The sequence below is a fragment of the Elephantulus edwardii genome, unplaced genomic scaffold, assembly GCF_000299155.1.
Source record: "Elephantulus edwardii isolate Elephantulus edwardi_28Jun2011 unplaced genomic scaffold, EleEdw1.0 scaffold00172, whole genome shotgun sequence".
NCBI classification, from domain to species: Eukaryota; Metazoa; Chordata; class Mammalia; order Macroscelidea; family Macroscelididae; genus Elephantulus; species Elephantulus edwardii.
Window position 1 is genome coordinate 3,013,515 of NW_006399922.1, and position 18,722 is coordinate 3,032,236.

Sequence of the window (18,722 nt, forward strand, 5' to 3'; positions counted from 1 at the left end):
TTTTCCCAGTGCAATGTGTCTCCTTATTTCATGACTGCTGGCATCAAGAGTGTTAATTGTGAATCCAAGATGAAGCCAGTGACACTTTCATTCTACTCTCCATCCATCATGATGCTGCCAGATTTTCCTGTCATAATATGTCTTTTAATCTTCTGGCTGCTGGTGCCAAGGGTTAAGACAGTTTGAGAGATACATTATCACATTATGAAAAGTGAAGTTATACTCTGATAAGTGAGCTAGTCAGATGAAGGGAGATGGCACAACTAAGATATCAGATGGACAGAATATGAAGTAACAAAGTCACAGTATTAGAGAATAAATGGTCAGTCAATAAGAGATGAGAATGTCACACTGTGAGATATGAGACTATCACAGTGTGAGAGCTGCAATGGTCAATGTGAGAGAGAAGATGATCACAATGTAAGTTAATATCATAATAATGAGATTTAAGAAGGTCACATTGAGAATGAAGGTGGTTACATGTGGAAAGTAGGATAATAACACAGAGAGGTGAGATGGTCAAATGAGATATTCACATGAAATTCTGTGATGGTCACACGGAGAAGGAAGAGAATTACTGTGTGAGATGGTTACACTTAAAGGGTGAGATGTTTGATCTACACTGTGAGAAGTAAGATGGTGAGCTGAGAAGTGAGAAAGATATACGAAATTGTGAAATTTCCACAATGTAAGGTGGTGGCATTGAGGGTAAAATGTCACATTAAAATGTAAGATGATCAGTAAGAGAGTTGAGGTGACCACATAGACAGTGGTGAGATGGTTATCATGAAAATGGCGAGTTATTCACACTATAAGAGGAAAGATGGTCACACTGAGAGAGATGAGAGAGACACCTTGTAAGATACTACATGAGAGCTGTCATGGTAAGACAGTCAAAATGTGAGAGTTGAGAGAAGAAAGAAGTTATTTTTTTATTATTAAATTTTATTAGTTTTAATGAACATTTACAGAGATTTTGGGTTTTCACTCATTCATTGTTGCACTGTTTTCTCCACCCTCCTCCCCAGTTCGTTCTTCTTTCCCCGCCCCAATGTCTGTTTTAATTGTCCAATTGCCACAGTGCTTGTCAAAGCCAGTTCTGATTAATCTCCATTGTCAGTGTGTCCTTTGCCATTCCCTATCACTCCTCCCTGAGAGAGACTTCACCCTGATTCATAAGGAAAAGGGGATGGCGTATTCTCTTAGCTACTTCCTGCTGAAAAGGGACGCTGTGGATTTCAGGGTGAAGGTCTTCTCTCACTACTCTAAAGGGCCCCTTTGGCAGTAGGAAACACATAGACTATTATGGAGATTGATTTTAGAATTTAGATGCACTGTTATCAATTGTGCTTAGTCGTACATGTTCATATCCTTGAAGATGTATCATGGAAGTGTTGCAGCCTAGAAGATACAAATTTAATTAACAAAAGTGCATGAGTCAAAAATGGAAAAGCAATAATATTCTGAGTAGAGGTTCTAATAGTGGCACAAATCAAGTTACAGAGGTAAGGTGGTTCCATTACCATCCTTACTCTAACTTAATTCTTTTTTTTTTAATTTAAATTTGTTATTAATTTCAGTGAAAAATTACAGAGCCTTTGGATTTCTATTCATTCATTGTTGTAGATTTGTCCCCTCCCAAGGCTCCCCCCTCCAGACATTACCCTCTTGGAAAAGTAAAAGAAAAGATTCTTTCATTATTTTACAAACCCTCCCCCAGGTCCACTCCACCATGTAGCCATTGCTCTAGACTCCTGTCATGACAGAAATACCTAATCACATATCTCTTTTAAACAGTTTTCTCCCTTCTCTGTTTCAGAGCAGCATACATTATTGAACCCATCTTACTCAGTCTCTCCCCAACTCCAAGGACAGTCCCATTCTACAACAGTGGCACCATGCAATATTTGTCCTTTTGTGACGGGGATATTTCACTCAGCATAATGTTCTCCAGAGTCAACCATTTTGAATAATATTGCATGTTATAAAGTCCCAGTATAAAAGATAAAATTACTATTATGATTGATGATGAGATCACTCTGCATTGTTAAATTACACAGTGAATGATGGGATGTTCACAGTGTGAGAGATGGAATAGTAACCCTTAGAAGTGAGATACTCATGATAAAGAGTGAGATGATCACAGAGTGAGGCACTCACACAGAGTGGTGACATTTTCACACCAAACTGTGAAATGGTCACTTTGGGATGAACTGATCACACTGTGAAAGATATGATGACTAATTCTGAAAGGTAACACGGACACCAGACTGGTGAGATTACCAAACAGTAAGAAGTGAAATGATCACAGAGTGAGAAGTTAAATAGTCACAGGGAAAGATGAGAGGACTGCACAAGGAAAGATAAGATGTCACATTGTGAAATGTAAGGTCATACTGTGAGGTGAAATATCAAAATGAATGGTGAGATGGTCCGTATTGAGATGGCCATACTGTGGAGTGATATGGCCAGTCTGAATCATGAAGAAGTCACAGTATGAGAAGTGTCATTATGAGAAAGGTGATGGTTAAATTGAAAGGTGACCTAGGCATTCTGAGTAGTGAAATGGTCTCTCTGAGTTGTAAAAAAAAATTCTAGTTCAAGGAATAAAATATTCACCTTGAGATGTGAAAATGTAACCCTGAGAGATGTGAGATGGTCAAAATGAGATTTATGATGGTCACATGGAGGGAGAGGACAAGACATGAAGATAATTACAGGAAGAAGTAAGATGGTAACACTGTGATATGTGAGGTGATAATTCTTGTGAAATGGAAACATACATTGTGAGAGGTGTAATGTTCATACTGAGAACTGATCATAACACTGGGAAGACACAGTCTGAGTAGTAAAATAATCAATGTGAGAGGGGAGATGGCCACAGTACATATAAGTGATATTATGATGCCAAGATATCAGAGTGTTGCTATTGTTAGGTGCCATCAAGTATGGTTCCTAGCAACTCTATGAACAGCAGATCTGAATCCCATTCTATCCTGTGCCATCTTCATACTTCCTGACACACTAGAGCCCATTGCAGCAGTCACCATATCAGTCCATTTGGTCAAGGGTCTTCCTCTCTTTTGCTGACCCTCCACCCTTCCAAACATCATGTTCCTCTTCAAGGAATAGTCCTTCCTAGCCTAAAGTGTTTGGAGTGAAGCCTTATTATCATTGCCTCCAAAGAGCACTCTGGCTGCACCATCTCCAAGACATATTTACTTGTTCTTTTGGCCGTCCATGGGATGTTCACTCAGGTGAAGGAGAGATGGTTATACAGTGGGCAGCTAGGTGGTCACAGGGTGAGAGGTGACAGATGATTACTACATGAGTGGTAAGAAGTGGTCAAGCAGTGGGAGGTTAAACAGTGGGAGGAGAGATGGTCACACAGTGGAGAAGAGATGGACACACAAAGTGAAGAGAGTTGGTCACATAATGGGAGGAGAGTTGTTCACATAGTGGGAGAAGAGATGGTCACACAGTGGGAGAAGAGATGGTCACACAATGGAAAGAGAAATGGTCAAACAGTGGAGGTGAGATGGGCAATCAGTGGAATGAGAGATGATCACATAGCGGGAGGAAAGATGGTAATACAATGGAAGAAGAGATAGTCACACAGATGGTGAGATGGTTACACAATCAGGGATTAGAGGGTCACACGATCAGAGATTAGATAACCATACAGTGAAGGAGAGTTGGTTGCTCAGAGGGTGCCAAGATGATCACACAGTGAAGGTGAGATGGTCAAAATTGAAAAGACAAGTGGTCACACAGTGTGGGGAGAAATGTTCACACAGTGGGAGCTGAGACAGTCACACAATGGAAGGTTAGATGGTCACATAGTGTGAGGAGAGATTGTTACACAGTGTGAGATGAGATGGTCACACAGTGGAGGAGAGATGGTTACAAATAGTAGTAGAGATTGTCACACAGTGTGAGGTGAGATGGTCACACCTTGGAGGAGAAATGGTCACATTGTGGGAGGTTGCATGATCATAGAGTATAGATCGTCACACGGAAGGAGGAGAGATGTTCACACAGTGGAGGTGACATAGTCACACAGTGAGAGGAGAGATGGTCACATAGTAAAAGGAGAGATGGTCACGCATAGAGATTAGATGGTTACATAGTGGATTCTACAGTTGGTCACTCAGAGGGAAGTGAGATGGTCACACAGTGGAGATGAGATGGTCAAAATTAAGAAAAAAGATGGTCACAGTATGTGAGATGTTCACACAGTGGGAGCTGAGGTAGACACACAGGAATAGAGATGGTCACATAGTGTGAGAAGAGATTGTTACACAGTATGAGTTGAGGTGATCACACAGTGGAAGAGAGATGGTCACACAATGGGATGAGAAATGGTCAAACCCTGACAGAGAGACAGTTTATTAGTCAGTGGGAGAAGAAATGGTCACACATTGGAGGAGAGATGGTAAAAACTGAAAAGACAGTCACACAGTGTAAGCTGAGATAGTGGGAAGATATATGGTCACACAGTGAGATGTACGATGATAACACAGTAGGAGGCAAGATGGTCACATAGTGAGAGGAGAGACTGCCACACAATTGGAGGAGAGATGGTCACTCAATGGAAGGAGAAATGGTCAAACCCTGGCAGAAAGATAGTTAGCCAGTGGGAGGATAAATGGTTTGACTGAGAGGAAAGATTGTCATACATTGGAGGAGAGATGGTCAAAATTTAAAAGATGATCACACAGTGTAAGCAGAGATTCTCACACAGTGGGAAGAGAGATGGTCATATAGTGTGAGGCGAGATTGTTACATGGTGTGAGGTGAAATGATCACGTAGAGGTGGAGAGATGGTGACACAGTAGAAATAGAGATGGTCACACAGTAGGAGGTAAGATGATAACACTGTCTGAAGTGAGATGGTCACAGAGTGGAAGGAAAGATGGCCACACAGTAGGAAGCAAGATGGTCACACATTGGGAGGAGAGATTGTCACACAATGGGAGGAGAAATGGCCAAACCCTGGGAGAGAGATAGTTAGCCAGTGAGAGGGTAAATGGTCAGACAGTGAGATGGTCACACATTGGAGGAGAGATGATCACAGGGTGAGAGGTGAGATGATTGCTGTACAAAGTGTAAGATAGTCAAACAGTAGGAGGAGAGATAATTAAGAGAACATACAGTGGGAGGAGAGAGGTCACACTGTGGGAGAAGAGATGGTCACAGTCATAGAAGAGATGGTCAAAGAGTGGGAGGAGAGATAGCCACACAGCGGAAGTGAGATGGTCATAGAGTTGGAGGTATGATGGTCACACAGTGGAGGTGAGATTGTAACACTGTGGAGGTAAAATGACCGCACAGTGGGAGCAGAGATGGTCACACAATGGAAGTGAGATGATTGCACAATAGGAGCAGAGGTATGATGGTCACTCACCTGGAGGTGAAGTGGTCACACAGTCTGAGGAGAGATGGTCAAATAGTGGTGGTGAGATGACCAAACAGTGAGAGGAGAGATGGTCACACAATCAGAGGAGAGATGATCACACAGTCAGAGGTGAGATGATCAAACAATGGAGGAAATATTTTCACACAGTGGGAGGTGTGATGGTCACAAAATGGGAGGAGAGATGGTTACAGAACAGGAAGTGACATGGTCAAAAAGTGGGAAGAGAGATGGCCACGCATAGGGAGCAGAGATGGTAACACAGTGGAGGCGAGATGGTCACAAGTGGAGGAGAAATGACCATTGTATGAAGGATAAGATGGTCATGCAATGGAGGAGAGAAGACCGATCACGAAGAAGTCAGAGAAACTGAGACTGTGACACTGAGATGTGAGATGGTCACACTAACTGGCAATGTGGGTACTCTTGAGTGCTGAGATGGTTGAAATAGTCTGAGAAGTGAGATGATATTATCCGAAGTAGTAGTATTAGTATACTACTAATGTCAGTACAGCGTCAGGTCCCAGTATGAGAGCTGATAGGATTACCATGAGAAATGAGAGTGTCACATTGTGCAAGACTGTCACACACTACATGTGTGATTATCCCACCAAAGGAGAGATGACCACACTGAGGGGTGAGATGGACACAGCTGGTGACATCGGTTGGTTGCACTGTGAACCGTGACATGGTCTCACCCTAAGAAGCAAATTTGTCATACTTGGAAGTTAGTCTCCCTGTTATAGGTAAAATGGTGATGAGAGGCAAATGTTCAAAAATCTTCCTGCCTCCAATATTTTTTGAAAGTTCACTGTGATTTTACACCATTCAACCTAAGTGAGCTCTGGTGGCCTTGTGGTAAGAAGCTGCACTGCAATCCCAAAGGCACAAAGCTTGAATCTGCCGACTGCTCTGTGGGAGAAGGATGGGCAGTCTCCTCTCATGATTTACTGCCTCTGAAAACCCACTCAGCTATGGGTCAGGCTGACTCCGTGGTACACAACAACAACAATCAGTTTTTAAGTGGTTTGATAGAATTATCCAGAACAAAATAAGGAAGAAGGAACTAACCTAATCTATATTGCAATATTGATCACTCTGTAACTTTCAGCATCCCCAGTGTATAGTTCTCAGCATCACTTGTCTTTTCTCTCCTTGCCTTTGTTTAGCTGATTTAATCCATACTCTGACGGTTTTTCTAAATGTTGTGTATAAATCGTGGGCATTTATTAGTACCTTGATTAAGTACTCCATGATAATTACAATATGCTTCCTTAAATAAGCCTTGAATCTGTTTTTCTTACTATAAATTCTTGTTGTTATGTGCCATCAAGTCACCTGTGACTTACAGCAACTTTATGTACACCAACTCTGAACCCTGCATTTATTAATGATCTTATGAACTCTACAAGTAATCCATTTTTTTTCTTTCTGTTCAAAACAAAATTTAGAAGTATTGCAATTTCAAACAAATTCATTATTAAAACCTACAAGATTCTTTCCTTTAGGGAAATGTTCAATTATTACACTATTCAGAAAGCACATAGACTGTGTCTTAGTGAGACCCTTTATCTACCAGTTCTATTGTAATAAATTAAGTGCAATGTCATGATAGATGGAGAAAAGATAAACTGTCAACAACTTCATCTTACTTGAATCCACAATCAATACACTTGGTGTAAGCAGTCAGGAGATCAGGGGACATACTGGACTGGGGAAAGTCTGTAGTCAGGGACCTCTTCAAATTATTGAAGAGCAATGAGGTCAGTTTGAGGACTAAGGTGCGCCTGATTCAGGCCATGGTCTTTCCAGTTACTTGCTATGCATCTGAGCAGTAGACACTGAATAAGGATGGTAGAAGAATTGATGCCTTTACTTTATGATGTTGGAGACGAGTACTGAATAGTGCATGGACTGCCAAAAGAACAAACCAATATGCCTTAGAGAAGGTGCATCCAAAATATTCTTTGAAAGCAAAGATGATAAAGTTTCATCTCACATACTTAGGGCATGTTGCTGGGAGAGGCTATCCCTTGGAGAGGGACATGATGCTTGGCAAAGTAGAGTGAAGAAGGAGAAATGAAGAAGATGAAGACCCTCAACGAGATGGATTGATGCAGTGACTGCTGCAGTGGACTGAGTGTGTCAGAGATAGTGCAGATGGAACAAGGTGGGACAGGGTTCAGATCTCTTGTTCATAGGGTCACTATGAGTCATACTCTACAGGGTGACCTAATGACAATAACTATAGATAAGTAGACATGATGAAATTAATACAGTACCATCTTAACTGAATAATCCAAGTGGAAAGTAGGTGAGGGTTCAATTTGTGGGCACACAATTTTATTTTTTATTACAAGTATTGCTGGGTGAATGTGTGAACAAAACTGGCAACAGAACATGCAAGAATGTGGAACAGAATCATATCCAAGGTATAATCCTTTGTTTTACTAAAATGCTACAACTCTATCAACTTGACTGAATGTTTGAAAATTTCTGCATTATTAGAAAATAGTTATTTCAAATAACTTCATTATTTCTAAGCTCAGTTTCTAAAAGATATCACTGAAATATCATTTTATTGAGAATTGGGCCTAAGGGTTTTTTTAATCCTGTTTCGTCCAGACTATAAAAGAGTAAACCAGGCAGTTTACCAGCTAGAAATTTTCATATAGGAATGTTTCATAATCTTTTTTCCATTTTTTTAAAAACTCAAGCATGATCTATAGGTATATTTTCTAAAACCTAAAGCCTTTGCATGACCATCCTGGGAGGGAGAGCCGAGCACGTCTTTTAATCTCCAAACTGCCTTCTGACTGTAATGCTCAGTCCTACTAATTTCTGTGTCTGGACTTTGCTGCATTTTACAGGAGGAAGGCCTTCCTTCTATAGAGCAGTTAGCCCGGCAAATTGAAGATGAGGAAATAAACCTGCATGAGACGCCCCGGAAATACCTCCAACGAGTTTTCCAGCAAAGCATCTACAAAGACCTGGTGGAGCAGAGCATCCTTGACTACCTGCACTACAACCACTGCCACCTGCCGATGTATGCTTGGCCAGACATCATTTAGCTTGCACGCTCTGCTTTCCCACGTGGAGTCCCAGAGGTGCTCTGTATTCACAGTAAACTCCGCCTGGCACCAAGGCACCCCAGTTTTGTCATTTGTGGGGGGAAGGGTGTACTTACACCTGTAGTTGTCAGCTGTTCCAGTAGATGGCACCGAGCCATGTAGCTCCATTCCTGATGGGGTAAGTTTTACAAAACCTAGGCATATCCCCGTGCAGAAAAAAAATCATTTTACCAATATAATGTTTTTACCTTGACTGTGACTCTGCTCGATTTTCTGGAATGTTCTGTCGCCAATTTGTTAATTCCTCACGTTTACTCAGTAATACTTGTGGGTTATAAAAAACAAAATTGTGTGCTCAGAAAGTAAATACAATTGCATTTATTTCATAAATACAAGGAAAAGTTAAGTATGTACTCCAATGTCAGAAGGATTGCTTATGTTAGAAAATTTACCAGAAACTTTGAAATAAGGACACTGATACCACGTTCTCTAACTTTCTATTTCACATTGCAGTTGGCCAAAATAAATGGGTGGGGTAGGGGGAATGGGAAGATCATGGATTTGAGAGTCAGGTTTTAGATTATAAAATGGTAGTCAGTAATTAATCCAGTTTATTTTCTTTAACCCTTATCATGGTTGCTTTACATCAAAAGATCTCTGGCACATACCAGTTATGCTATGAGCCAGAAATCTTCCTTTTTAGAAATAAAACAAATTGCCTGACCACTGGGAAACACATGAACCACCAAGAATAATACATAAATTGAGGTAGTTTTGCTTAATTGTTTGAATCTTTTTTAGGAGTTAACATGACACAATTTATGACTGAATTTTCAACAGAGTTTTGTTGGTTTTCATGGAAAGAATTCCTGCTTTATTCATTGTTTATTTCTTTTATGTATCTATTCAGTGTTTGCATTTATAACTGCTGAAAATTGGCACAGTTACTAGAATATATAGTTATTGGGAGGAAAAGTGATAGCTGACACTACAGAATTATACACCTATTATTAAATTCTTTGTTACAGACTGCGTAATTATTTGGAACTCCAAAGTTGTTTGAAGCTTCTCAAAAATGAAATTTTTTTCAGAACACTAGAGTCTGATTTTTCCAAGACAGACACCAGTGAACCCCACTAATTCCTTCACAAGTATGTTTTACACAAAAGCATGGGTCACTCAGAGGAAGGCCCTGGGTTCAGCCATATGGTGGGAACTGGGTAGCCTGAATGGGGAACAATTGCCATTGGGCTGCTCTTCAGAAGGCAGGCCAAATACACATGAAATCATGTTTCAGGTCTAAGAATGAGTCAGCACTAGCAACTATCCACCCTCTCTGCCCCTTAAAAGGACTGGGTCAAATTCACCAACAAACAGGGTGAGTTTCTTTGACAGGGGCTGGGACTCTTGGGTGGAGATTAACAGAACAACTTTTGTTCGAAGATCAACTTCTGTGACCAAACAGAACCATTAAAAAGCCACTGGTGACACAGAAGCGACCCCAAATAACAATGTTAACCTTGACACCAAATCATGCCTAATCTTGATACTAAGTATTCTTTTTCTGATTTTGTGAAAGTAATCTGAGATCTCTGAAAGTATCCTAAAGGTTTGAAAATATCTAGAATATATTTAATTCTATAAAACTTATTTAGCAACGTTACTTTATCACTGCTCCAAATCCAGAAAGTGGATAATTTACTGAATCTTGGTATGAAGTTTAAGCTCATATGGACAAACTCGACACTTCCTCACATAGGGGACAATTTTCCTAAGAATAAGGACTCAGCTATCTGGAGTTGAAAAGCTTGAAATTGGCTCTTTTGAGGTCTTGAGAAAATAGGTATTTACCCTTTTCTGGAGATAAAGCATGACAAAAGGAAAGGATCCAGGAGATCAATATTTGGACTTCCTCCGGAGCGCAAAAGCTTAGTTACCACAAGGATCAAGGCGATCAAGGCGCGCTTTACCCTCCTGCCTCTCAACACTGCTGTGGAGCCGGGCATCCTCTGCCCAGACCATGGAGTCCCATCGTTCTGATCAAAGAATTTTGACAAAAAGCACCAACAATTCTTTTCGAAAGTTTTATTTCCCCAAATCAAAAGCAAACACCCTGCCTCCACTGATGTCGCTTAAGAATCCAGAGACACGGGTTTATTTATAACAAAGTGTGTGCTCTTCTCAATGCAGAAGTGCCTCACTATTGTTTTATTACACTCGAATATCACAGAGATGCAAAAAATAGAAGAGGCGAAGGAGAAGGCGGATAGGAGGTAGAGGACACACTATAAAGCCAACCCATCAACGTTTACTTTAGAGTGTGTGAGGAAGTGCCCATTTGAACAAACGTTAGCCTAGAAGGAAGGAGAGAGAGTCAGCTCAGAAAGTCGGTGGCTGTGTGTGAGAAGCTGTTGATTGTTTTCTGGTTGAGAGAAGAGGTGATGATAAGGCCGGGATAAAGTGAGCGCCGGCCTGGGGCACAGAACCCGGCAGCTGTATGCTAATGTCCACAGAAACCAAGCCTTCACACCCCCTATTAGAGCAGGAGGCCACACATCACTGAACAAATAGCCGCTCTCTAGACAAATAAAATAACACACTTGGCCGGCAAGGGGGGGGGGGGCGAGAGGAGGGAGCGGGAAGGAGAGGGGAAAGTGAGAGGAGGGAGGAAAAGAGGCAGGGGGGCCAGAAGAGAGAGAGATGGGGCCGCAGAGATGGAGAGTGAAGGGAGTGGAGAAAAGGTGATGGGCAGGAGTAGAGAGGAGGGAAAAGGCGGAATAGAGTGCATCCCCAGTAGACAAGGTCTGAGAGAGAAAGGAGAGAGAAAATCAAAGAGGAACCAGCAAGCTAAGGGCCAGGAAAATGGTGGGGCTGGGAAAGAGAGAGGGAAAGGGCAGGAGAGAAGAGGAGCGGTGAGAGGCGCGAGTGCGATAGGGAAGGGCGCAGACACCTAAACTCTGACCCCAACCCTGCGCCCCAGGAGAGGGTGACGACTCAGGCTTGGGGATCCTTTCTTCTGCCGAGATGGGGGTTGCGGGGCGCTCCCCCTTCACTCGGAAAGGTGGCCCTTCGGAAGCCCCACATCCACTGTCACTCGCCCATCCAGTGCCACCTCAGTCTTCCTGGCACCTTTTTGGGCCTTCTCTCATTCCCTGGATGATCCTTCGCCATCTCTTGCCAACATCACCCTCCGACTGTCGGGCGAAGCCCTCCCTCGGGTCCCAGGCCGGGCCTGCTGTCCCCCTGGAGCAAACCCAGCCCCTCCCGGACTCGCTCGGGGGCGCGGGCGGCGGCCACCCCGCAGGTCGCCGGATAAAGGGCGCCGCCAGCTTGCGGGCACTCGAGCCTCGAGGGGGAACTCGGGGGCCGCAGGCTCCGCGCCGGCGCGGCCTCGCCTTGTTCGCTTTCATGCGCTCTCCTTTTGTGCGGAATCATTTCATCGCAGATCCCTGGCAGCTTTATGCTAATGTGCCGGACAAAGGCGGCGACCGCTGTGGGGGCTCCGGAGGTGGCAGGCCGGCCGGGTGGCGGGCGGGCCGCGCGTGTCCCTCGCGTGCCTCTCGGACTGGACACAACTTCTCATTCCCGCGAACACAAAGCCTCACCGGGCGCGCACTACGCCTCAGGGCATCGGACCTCGGGGACCTCACTGATCTGTGGGCACTCGAGGGGGCTTGACTTGGCCTCTGCTCCTGGGGATGCAAAGTGGAGGATGAGGACTTCTGCGAATCCGGGGAGAGGGGTCCATAGCAGGAAGGGTACGGGGGTGGAAGCCGCGGACTCCCGCCAGGCGAGTGCAAACGCGCCACCTGCCCTGGGCAGGGATTCCAGACACGCCCATCTCCGCCTCGGGTGTGCGTTGGGCCTGGATTCCCCGACACCCCTCCGGCCAACTCCTGAGCCCACATTCCCGCGTTGGCTCGCATTGCCAGCTTTGGGCTTTCCAGAAACTTCCTGGAGCCTTGCTGTTTTGAGTTGCAGCCAAGCTAAGGGTCACAGGGGACCTCGGCCGGAGACACCAGCCCAGATCTCAGAAGGTAGAAAGCTCAAAGCAAGGTCTACAAGGACAAGGAACGAAGGAATCCTCCGATTTTTCCAAAACACTAGCCGACAAGAAGATAAAGTGTCAGACCAGGCCAGTGAGGAGCCGGCCAGGGACAGTCAGCGCTCAAGGGTCTCACATCTCAGCTCAGCGCGACCACGTCCGAAAACCCCAGGGCGCTCAGGCTGACCAGAGGCAATCGTGCTGGTGCTCTGCCCTTCCTAGAAGACAACAAATATTCAAGTGGTTCGAAGATTTTGTGAAAGAAAACCACCCAGAAGCCCGCAGCGCCCCACGCCACGCACTCCTGTCTGGAACTGCTGTGCGTGCGCGGCCTCATTTCCTTTCAGTCGGGGTTAGGGAAGTAGTTCAGAATACTTGTACCTTCCAAGTTTTTCCTCTCTTTTAGCGTATCCACCTGAAAGCAGATTTCATTTCATCCCTAAAGATAATGAAGTGGAACCCTCTGGATCTCAGCATCACAATGGGTTCCACAGAGTCCCTTGGTTAAACTCTGGCTGGGGCGAGTTGGCCGCCTCCAGAAAGAGGCTTGGCTTGGTCTTGTTCGTTTGTCTTCCCTTTCCTTAGAATGTAGGTGCTTGTATTCTTTGAGAGATTGCTAGGTAAGCTAACTCTTGGTTATCCTGTGAAGCAGGAGTCTCACATAGGCGAGCCCTGGACACCGCGGTCAGCTGCGAAGGAGGGGTCGACCCCCCACCACCACCACCCCAACCCATTATCCTACAATTCAGATGGAATTTGTGATTGGGAAAGAAAATAGCCAGAGCTGTCCCGGAATCTTTTTTCCACCTCTAATTTCATCACCAAAATTAATCAGCGTTTAAAAGAGCAAGAAAATAGCATCAGTTACTTTTACGTGGAGCCGTGAGTAAGCATTTTATATAAATTCATCATATAGTGCCTAAGTGTTCAAAAATAATATTAAAGCCTTTTAAAATACCAGGGTAGAACTTTTAAAATGTATTCCATTATATATTTTTTCCAATCTGTAAGGTTTTAAAAATCACAAATATTTTTTTAAAAAATCACAAATACCCGGAAACAACTCCCTACCAATTGTCTCTATGTAGCAAGTTATTCAAGTGAACTCTGTGGGGGAAAAAAAAAAATCACAACAAAACCAAACAATTCATTTCCACGCCAGGGTATTTTCAGAGGGAAAATCCAAAACAATTAAATACCTTCAGTGGAATTAGTGCAAGCAAAACTCTCTTAGCAAAAGACATTAGCATTCAGAGAGTAACTCAAAGCAAAGTTCCCCCTCCCGTTCCCATTACGGCGGCACCTTCCTACACCAAGTGACCCTGGACTTGGCTGCACTATTTGTTCCCGGTGGCGTGCGATCAAGGCGATTTTGCGCGCGGTTTTCTGCTCGGTCTCCGGAGATTCTGCCCGGTGTTTCCTAGCGCTGAGTTGCAAAGCGAGCGGAAGCAGAGGGCCGCTCTGAATCTCGACGCGGCACCGAGTGGGGGGGTAGGGCCCGCAGGTAGATCTTCACAGTTGTCTTTTCTTCGTGGTACGGGGGAGGAGGCCTGTACTCGGGAGGCCGCAGCTTGCCTGGGAGGACAGATTGCCGCCCTCCCCCCGTCAGTAGCACGCGCTTCTTTTGCGTCCAGATTGGCCGCGGCCTGCGCTCAATAGCTAGAGGTTAATTTCCTTCACAAAGGTGAAGGGGCACGGTTCCGGGAGGGGGTGCGGTACCCAGACAGGCGGCCCCTTTATTCCGCCGCGCCTTGATTGGAGCCCTTGATTTAGCATCTGATGTCAACCGCAGACAAAACGCCTTTTCCAAATGAAAATGTATGAGGCCGCACGGGGAGGGCGCAAAACAACTTCACTGGGCGCACGAGGCTACTCGCGCGTTTCTAGATTCGGCCAAATTCGCGGATCGCTCACAGCTGGGCAGCCGAAGGCCCTGAGCACCTTGGATAGGGGTTCTCCAAGACTGTCAGTCTCTAAGCCCCGGGGAACTTAAAGTTTAGGAATCCAGGTCCTTTTGGAATCAAACCGCCCTGCTCCTGCCCCCACTCGCATGTCACTGGGCAACTGAGTAACTGTGTGCAAACTGTTTCCAAACTCGAGCGAAGCCTTGTGGGTTCTGCGGACACGCTGTGGTTGCATCAGCATCACTCTTAGGCCAAATCCTCCAACCGAACTTGTAACCTTGTCCTTTCTTTTCGCTTCAACCTGGGCCATGCGGCCCACCCGTCCAGGATGCAAGTACGGCCTCTCCTCTGGCTTGGCTTTGCAGCTATTTTTTATTCTAAATTATTCCGGAAAGACCTCACTAAGCTCCAGAGTAGCGCCAGCCCGAGAAGCCAGGCAGCCGCATTCCCAGACCCTGCGCTACAGCCGTGCCCGCCCCTCCCCATCAGCGCGCACCAGGGCCCCTCCGCTCAGCTCGCGCACTGCGCCCTCCTGACATATTTGGGGCCTTTCTTGTCCTTTGTTGCTATTTTGCTTGCAACCCGCGGGTAATCCCTGCGCGGGCGAGGGGGGCGCATTGTCGTGCTGATGGACGGGCCCATTTGGCGGCCCCAAGCCCCCGGGAGGAGAGACACAAAAGCCCAGGCACGTGCGACTCCCTTAGAGGAGCAGCCGAGCGTGAAAGGAGGCGGGGCCAGGCGTGTGCCGGGCTCGGCGGGGCGCGGCGACGAGCGGAGTGGCAAGGGGCGCTCCCGGGGGTCCTGTGCCCTCAGGTACATCTGCCGCACCTACCGGGCGACCCCCTAGTCTCGGCTTCTTTTCGCAGTCCCTAGGCTCTCCTACTCTACCAGGCGGAGGAGCTGCGGACGCGCTGATTGGCTCTGGGGAAAGCGGGAGGCAAGAACAATGGCCCCCTCCCCTCGTTAAAAGGAAGCAGCCCAGAGACCTGGACACAGGCACGCGCGTGCAGGGCGCAGAGTAGGGCCGAGCCGTTGCCGGCGCCACGCGTCTCTTCCAACGTTGGGCCAGGCCATGGGCTGGGGGCACTGAGGGCAGCAGGCCGAGCGTGGAGGTGAGAGAAAGCCATCGCCTTGGCTGTGCCCCGCGCCAAGATGCCCCGTGGCTTCCTGGTGAAACGCAGCAAGAAGTCCACGCCCGTGTCCTACCGGGTCCGCGGGGGCGACGAAGGCGACCGCGCACTGCTGCTCTCGCCAGGCTGCGGGGGCGCCCACGCCGAGCCGCCCGCGCCGAACCCCGGACCCGGGCCGCTGCCGCCGCCAGCGCCGCAAACCGAGCACGCCCATGTGGTGCTCGCCGCCGCGCTCTCCTGTCCGCCCGGGCCGCCGCCGCTGCCACCGCCGCCGCCGCCGCCTCGAGCCACGCATTTCGGCAACCCTGAGGCCGCGCACCCGGCGCCGCTCTATAGCCCCACGAGGCCCGTAAGTCGCGAGCACGAGAAGCACAAGTACTTCGAGCGCAGCTTCAACCTGGGCTCGCCCATCTCGGCTGAATCCTTCCCCACGCCCGCCGTGCTGCTGGGGAGCGGGGGCGGGCGCGGCGCGGGTGGCGGAGGCGGTGGGGGCGGCACCTGCGGTGGCGACGCGCTGCTCTTCGCGCCTGCGGAGCTCAAGATCGGTGCGGTGTTCTCGGGGGGCGCCGAGGCCGCCCACGGGCCCGCTCCCCGACCGCCGGCCCCCGCTGCTGCCCTGCGGCCACCCGGCAAGCGACCCGCGCCTCTTGCCGCTGCTGCCGCGGAGCCGCCCGCCAAAGCACCCAAGGCCACGGGCGTCAAGAAACCCAAGGCCATCCGTAAGCTGCATTTCGAGGACGAAGTGACCACGTCGCCCGTGCTGGGACTCAAGATTAAAGAGGGCCCGGTGGAGGCGCCGCGGGGTCGCGCAGGCGGTTCGGCGCGCCCACTGGGCGAGTTCATCTGCCAGCTGTGCAAGGAAGAGTACGCGGATCCGTTCTCGTTGGCGCAGCATAAGTGCTCACGCATCGTGCGCGTGGAGTACCGCTGCCCCGAGTGCGCCAAGGTCTTCAGCTGCCCAGCCAACCTGGCCTCGCACCGCCGCTGGCACAAGCCGCGGCCCGCGACCGCCACCGTCCGTGCACCCGAGCCAGAAGCCGTCGTTGCCAAGGCCGAGACACGGGAGGCGGCAGGCGGCGGCAGCGACCGCGACACCCCGAGTCCTGGCGATGTGTCCGAGTCCGGCTCGGAGGACGGGCTCTATGAGTGTCACCACTGCGCCAAGAAGTTCCGCCGCCAGGCCTATCTGCGCAAGCACTTGCTGGCGCACCACCAGGCGCTGCAGGCCAAGGCCTCGCTGCCCGCGCCCCCAGCCCCGGACCTGCTGGCCTTGTACCCTGGACCCGACGATAAGGTGCCCCAGGAAACGGCTGGCGACGGCAACGCGGCCAGCACGCTGGGCTTGAGTGCGCCCGCCGAGTGCCACCTGTGCCCAGTGTGTGGGGAGACGTTCCCCAGCAAGGGCGCCCAGGAGCGCCACCTGCGCCTGCTGCACGCCGCCCAGATGTTCCCCTGCAAGTACTGCCCTGCTGCCTTCTACAGCTCGCCGGGTCTCACACGACACATCAACAAGTGCCACCCGTCCGAAAACAGACAAGTGATTCTCCTGCAGGTGCCTGTGCGCCCAGCCTGCTGAAGCGTGCCCCGCCGGCCCAGAGCTGTGCCTTCGCTCGGAGACCCCAGAGCGTGCCCTCCACGCCCAGAGCCCGCTGGGTACGGAGGGCGCGCACCACTCCAGGTGTCTCCTTTGCTTCTGTCGGTGTGGCGTGCCGGTAACCCCGACCCTCTGTCTTGGCACCTTCCGGAATCCCACCCCCTCATTTGGCGTAATCCCTCAACCTATCCTGGATGGTGCAACAGGAAAGTCTCTGTACAGGGGGAAGCTGTACGCCTTCGTTCTGTGGTTGGAAGCCTCCCTTCCCCTTCGGAGGGAGAAGCTGTTGTTCTTGTTAGTCTCTGTGTGTTCATGGTCTAGAAATACGGTTTGCTCTTGCCTACCATTCCGCTCTCCATGTATGTAGCGTACGGGTTCTTTTGGGTGAATCTTGAGGAATAAATGCCTTTATATTTCACAGGCTGTAAATTGAACTTCCCACACGATTAGCTTTATTATGGCTTGTGACCTGCTGGAGTCTGGCTTTACCTTTTTGTATGTGAGCAAATCAAATTGCTTAAAAAGAGAGTTTTCTTTAGTATAGCCACAAATGCCTTCAACTGGTGTCTGTTTGGGATTGTTTGGGGGAGGGAAGGGAATGTCCGAAGATGCTGTAGAAACTGCCTCAATATTTCAAGAAATGTTTTTTTTGTTTATTGGATCATTTCTGTTGAGGTAGACCTATGAGTTTCCTATACATGTATATGTTGATTTATGAGCAATTGTTATTTATTCATTATTTATTTATAATAATTATGAAGATATTATTTGATTGCAGATTTTTTTTGTGTGAGCTTTTTTTCCTCCCTCCAGCCACTCTTGACATTTCACTGTGTATTTTTAAAAAGAGCCTTTTTCTATCTAAAGGGATCTGCTACAGGATTTAACTTTTATATCTATCTGAGCAAATTAAAGACAACCTACCATTTTATTCTGCTTGGAGGCCCCCCAGGCCCTTCTACACCGGACAGCTCTTACTTTTAAATGCAATCTCTTTTTTACATACATTATTTTCTTAATTGTTAGCTATTTATAGAAAGCTTCAATAGAACTGTTTTGACTGTATAACTATTTACTATTGAAATAAAATATTTTCAAAGTCAAAGACGGGTGGAATTATTTCTGTATCTTCTGGTTTCAGGTTTGGTTTTTTCTTTTTTTTTCTTTAAGAGCTATCTTTTTAAAGGAAAAAAACAAACCAACCAACCTCTCCTCACCATAACTAGAATTGTGAATTTTTAGAGCTGAGCCTGCACTTCTGGGATCTGCCCTTGGGCAGTTTAAAAGTACGGTCTCCAGAATGGTTAATGAGAATGAAAGTGTTGTTGAGGTTCCATGAACACACTGGACGGTAAGGTTAAAATACAGGTTGTATACATTTCCCCCACCCTTGAAAAATTTAGGTAAGCACCTACAAAAATCACTTTAACCAAGGAGCTGTGGAAACTTCAGTTTCATTTAGCAAATCATTTCTCAACAATTTAGCGCTCAGTATAATTTCAATTCTTCAAATACAGAAATTTAATACCTCTTATTCCCTAAGTACCAACTAAAATAATTTT

The 18,722-nt window shown here is 47.3% G+C and overlaps 1 protein-coding gene across 1 annotated transcript; it reads left to right on the plus strand.

The window, feature by feature from the left end:
- Nucleotides 1-15,588: 15,588 nt before the first annotated feature.
- On the plus strand, nucleotides 15,589-17,142 carry INSM1 (insulinoma-associated 1). Its single transcript, XM_006895650.1, has one exon. The coding sequence runs from the start codon at nucleotides 15,589-15,591 to the stop codon at nucleotides 17,140-17,142; it is 1,554 nt and encodes a 517-aa protein (XP_006895712.1).
- Nucleotides 17,143-18,722: the final 1,580 nt, after the last annotated feature.

What these genes read in the sequence shown, in the direction of transcription:
- INSM1 (XM_006895650.1), top strand. Translation starts at nt 15,589, where the DNA reads ATGCCCCGTGGCTTCCTGGTGAAACGCAGCAAGAAGTCCACGCCCGTG.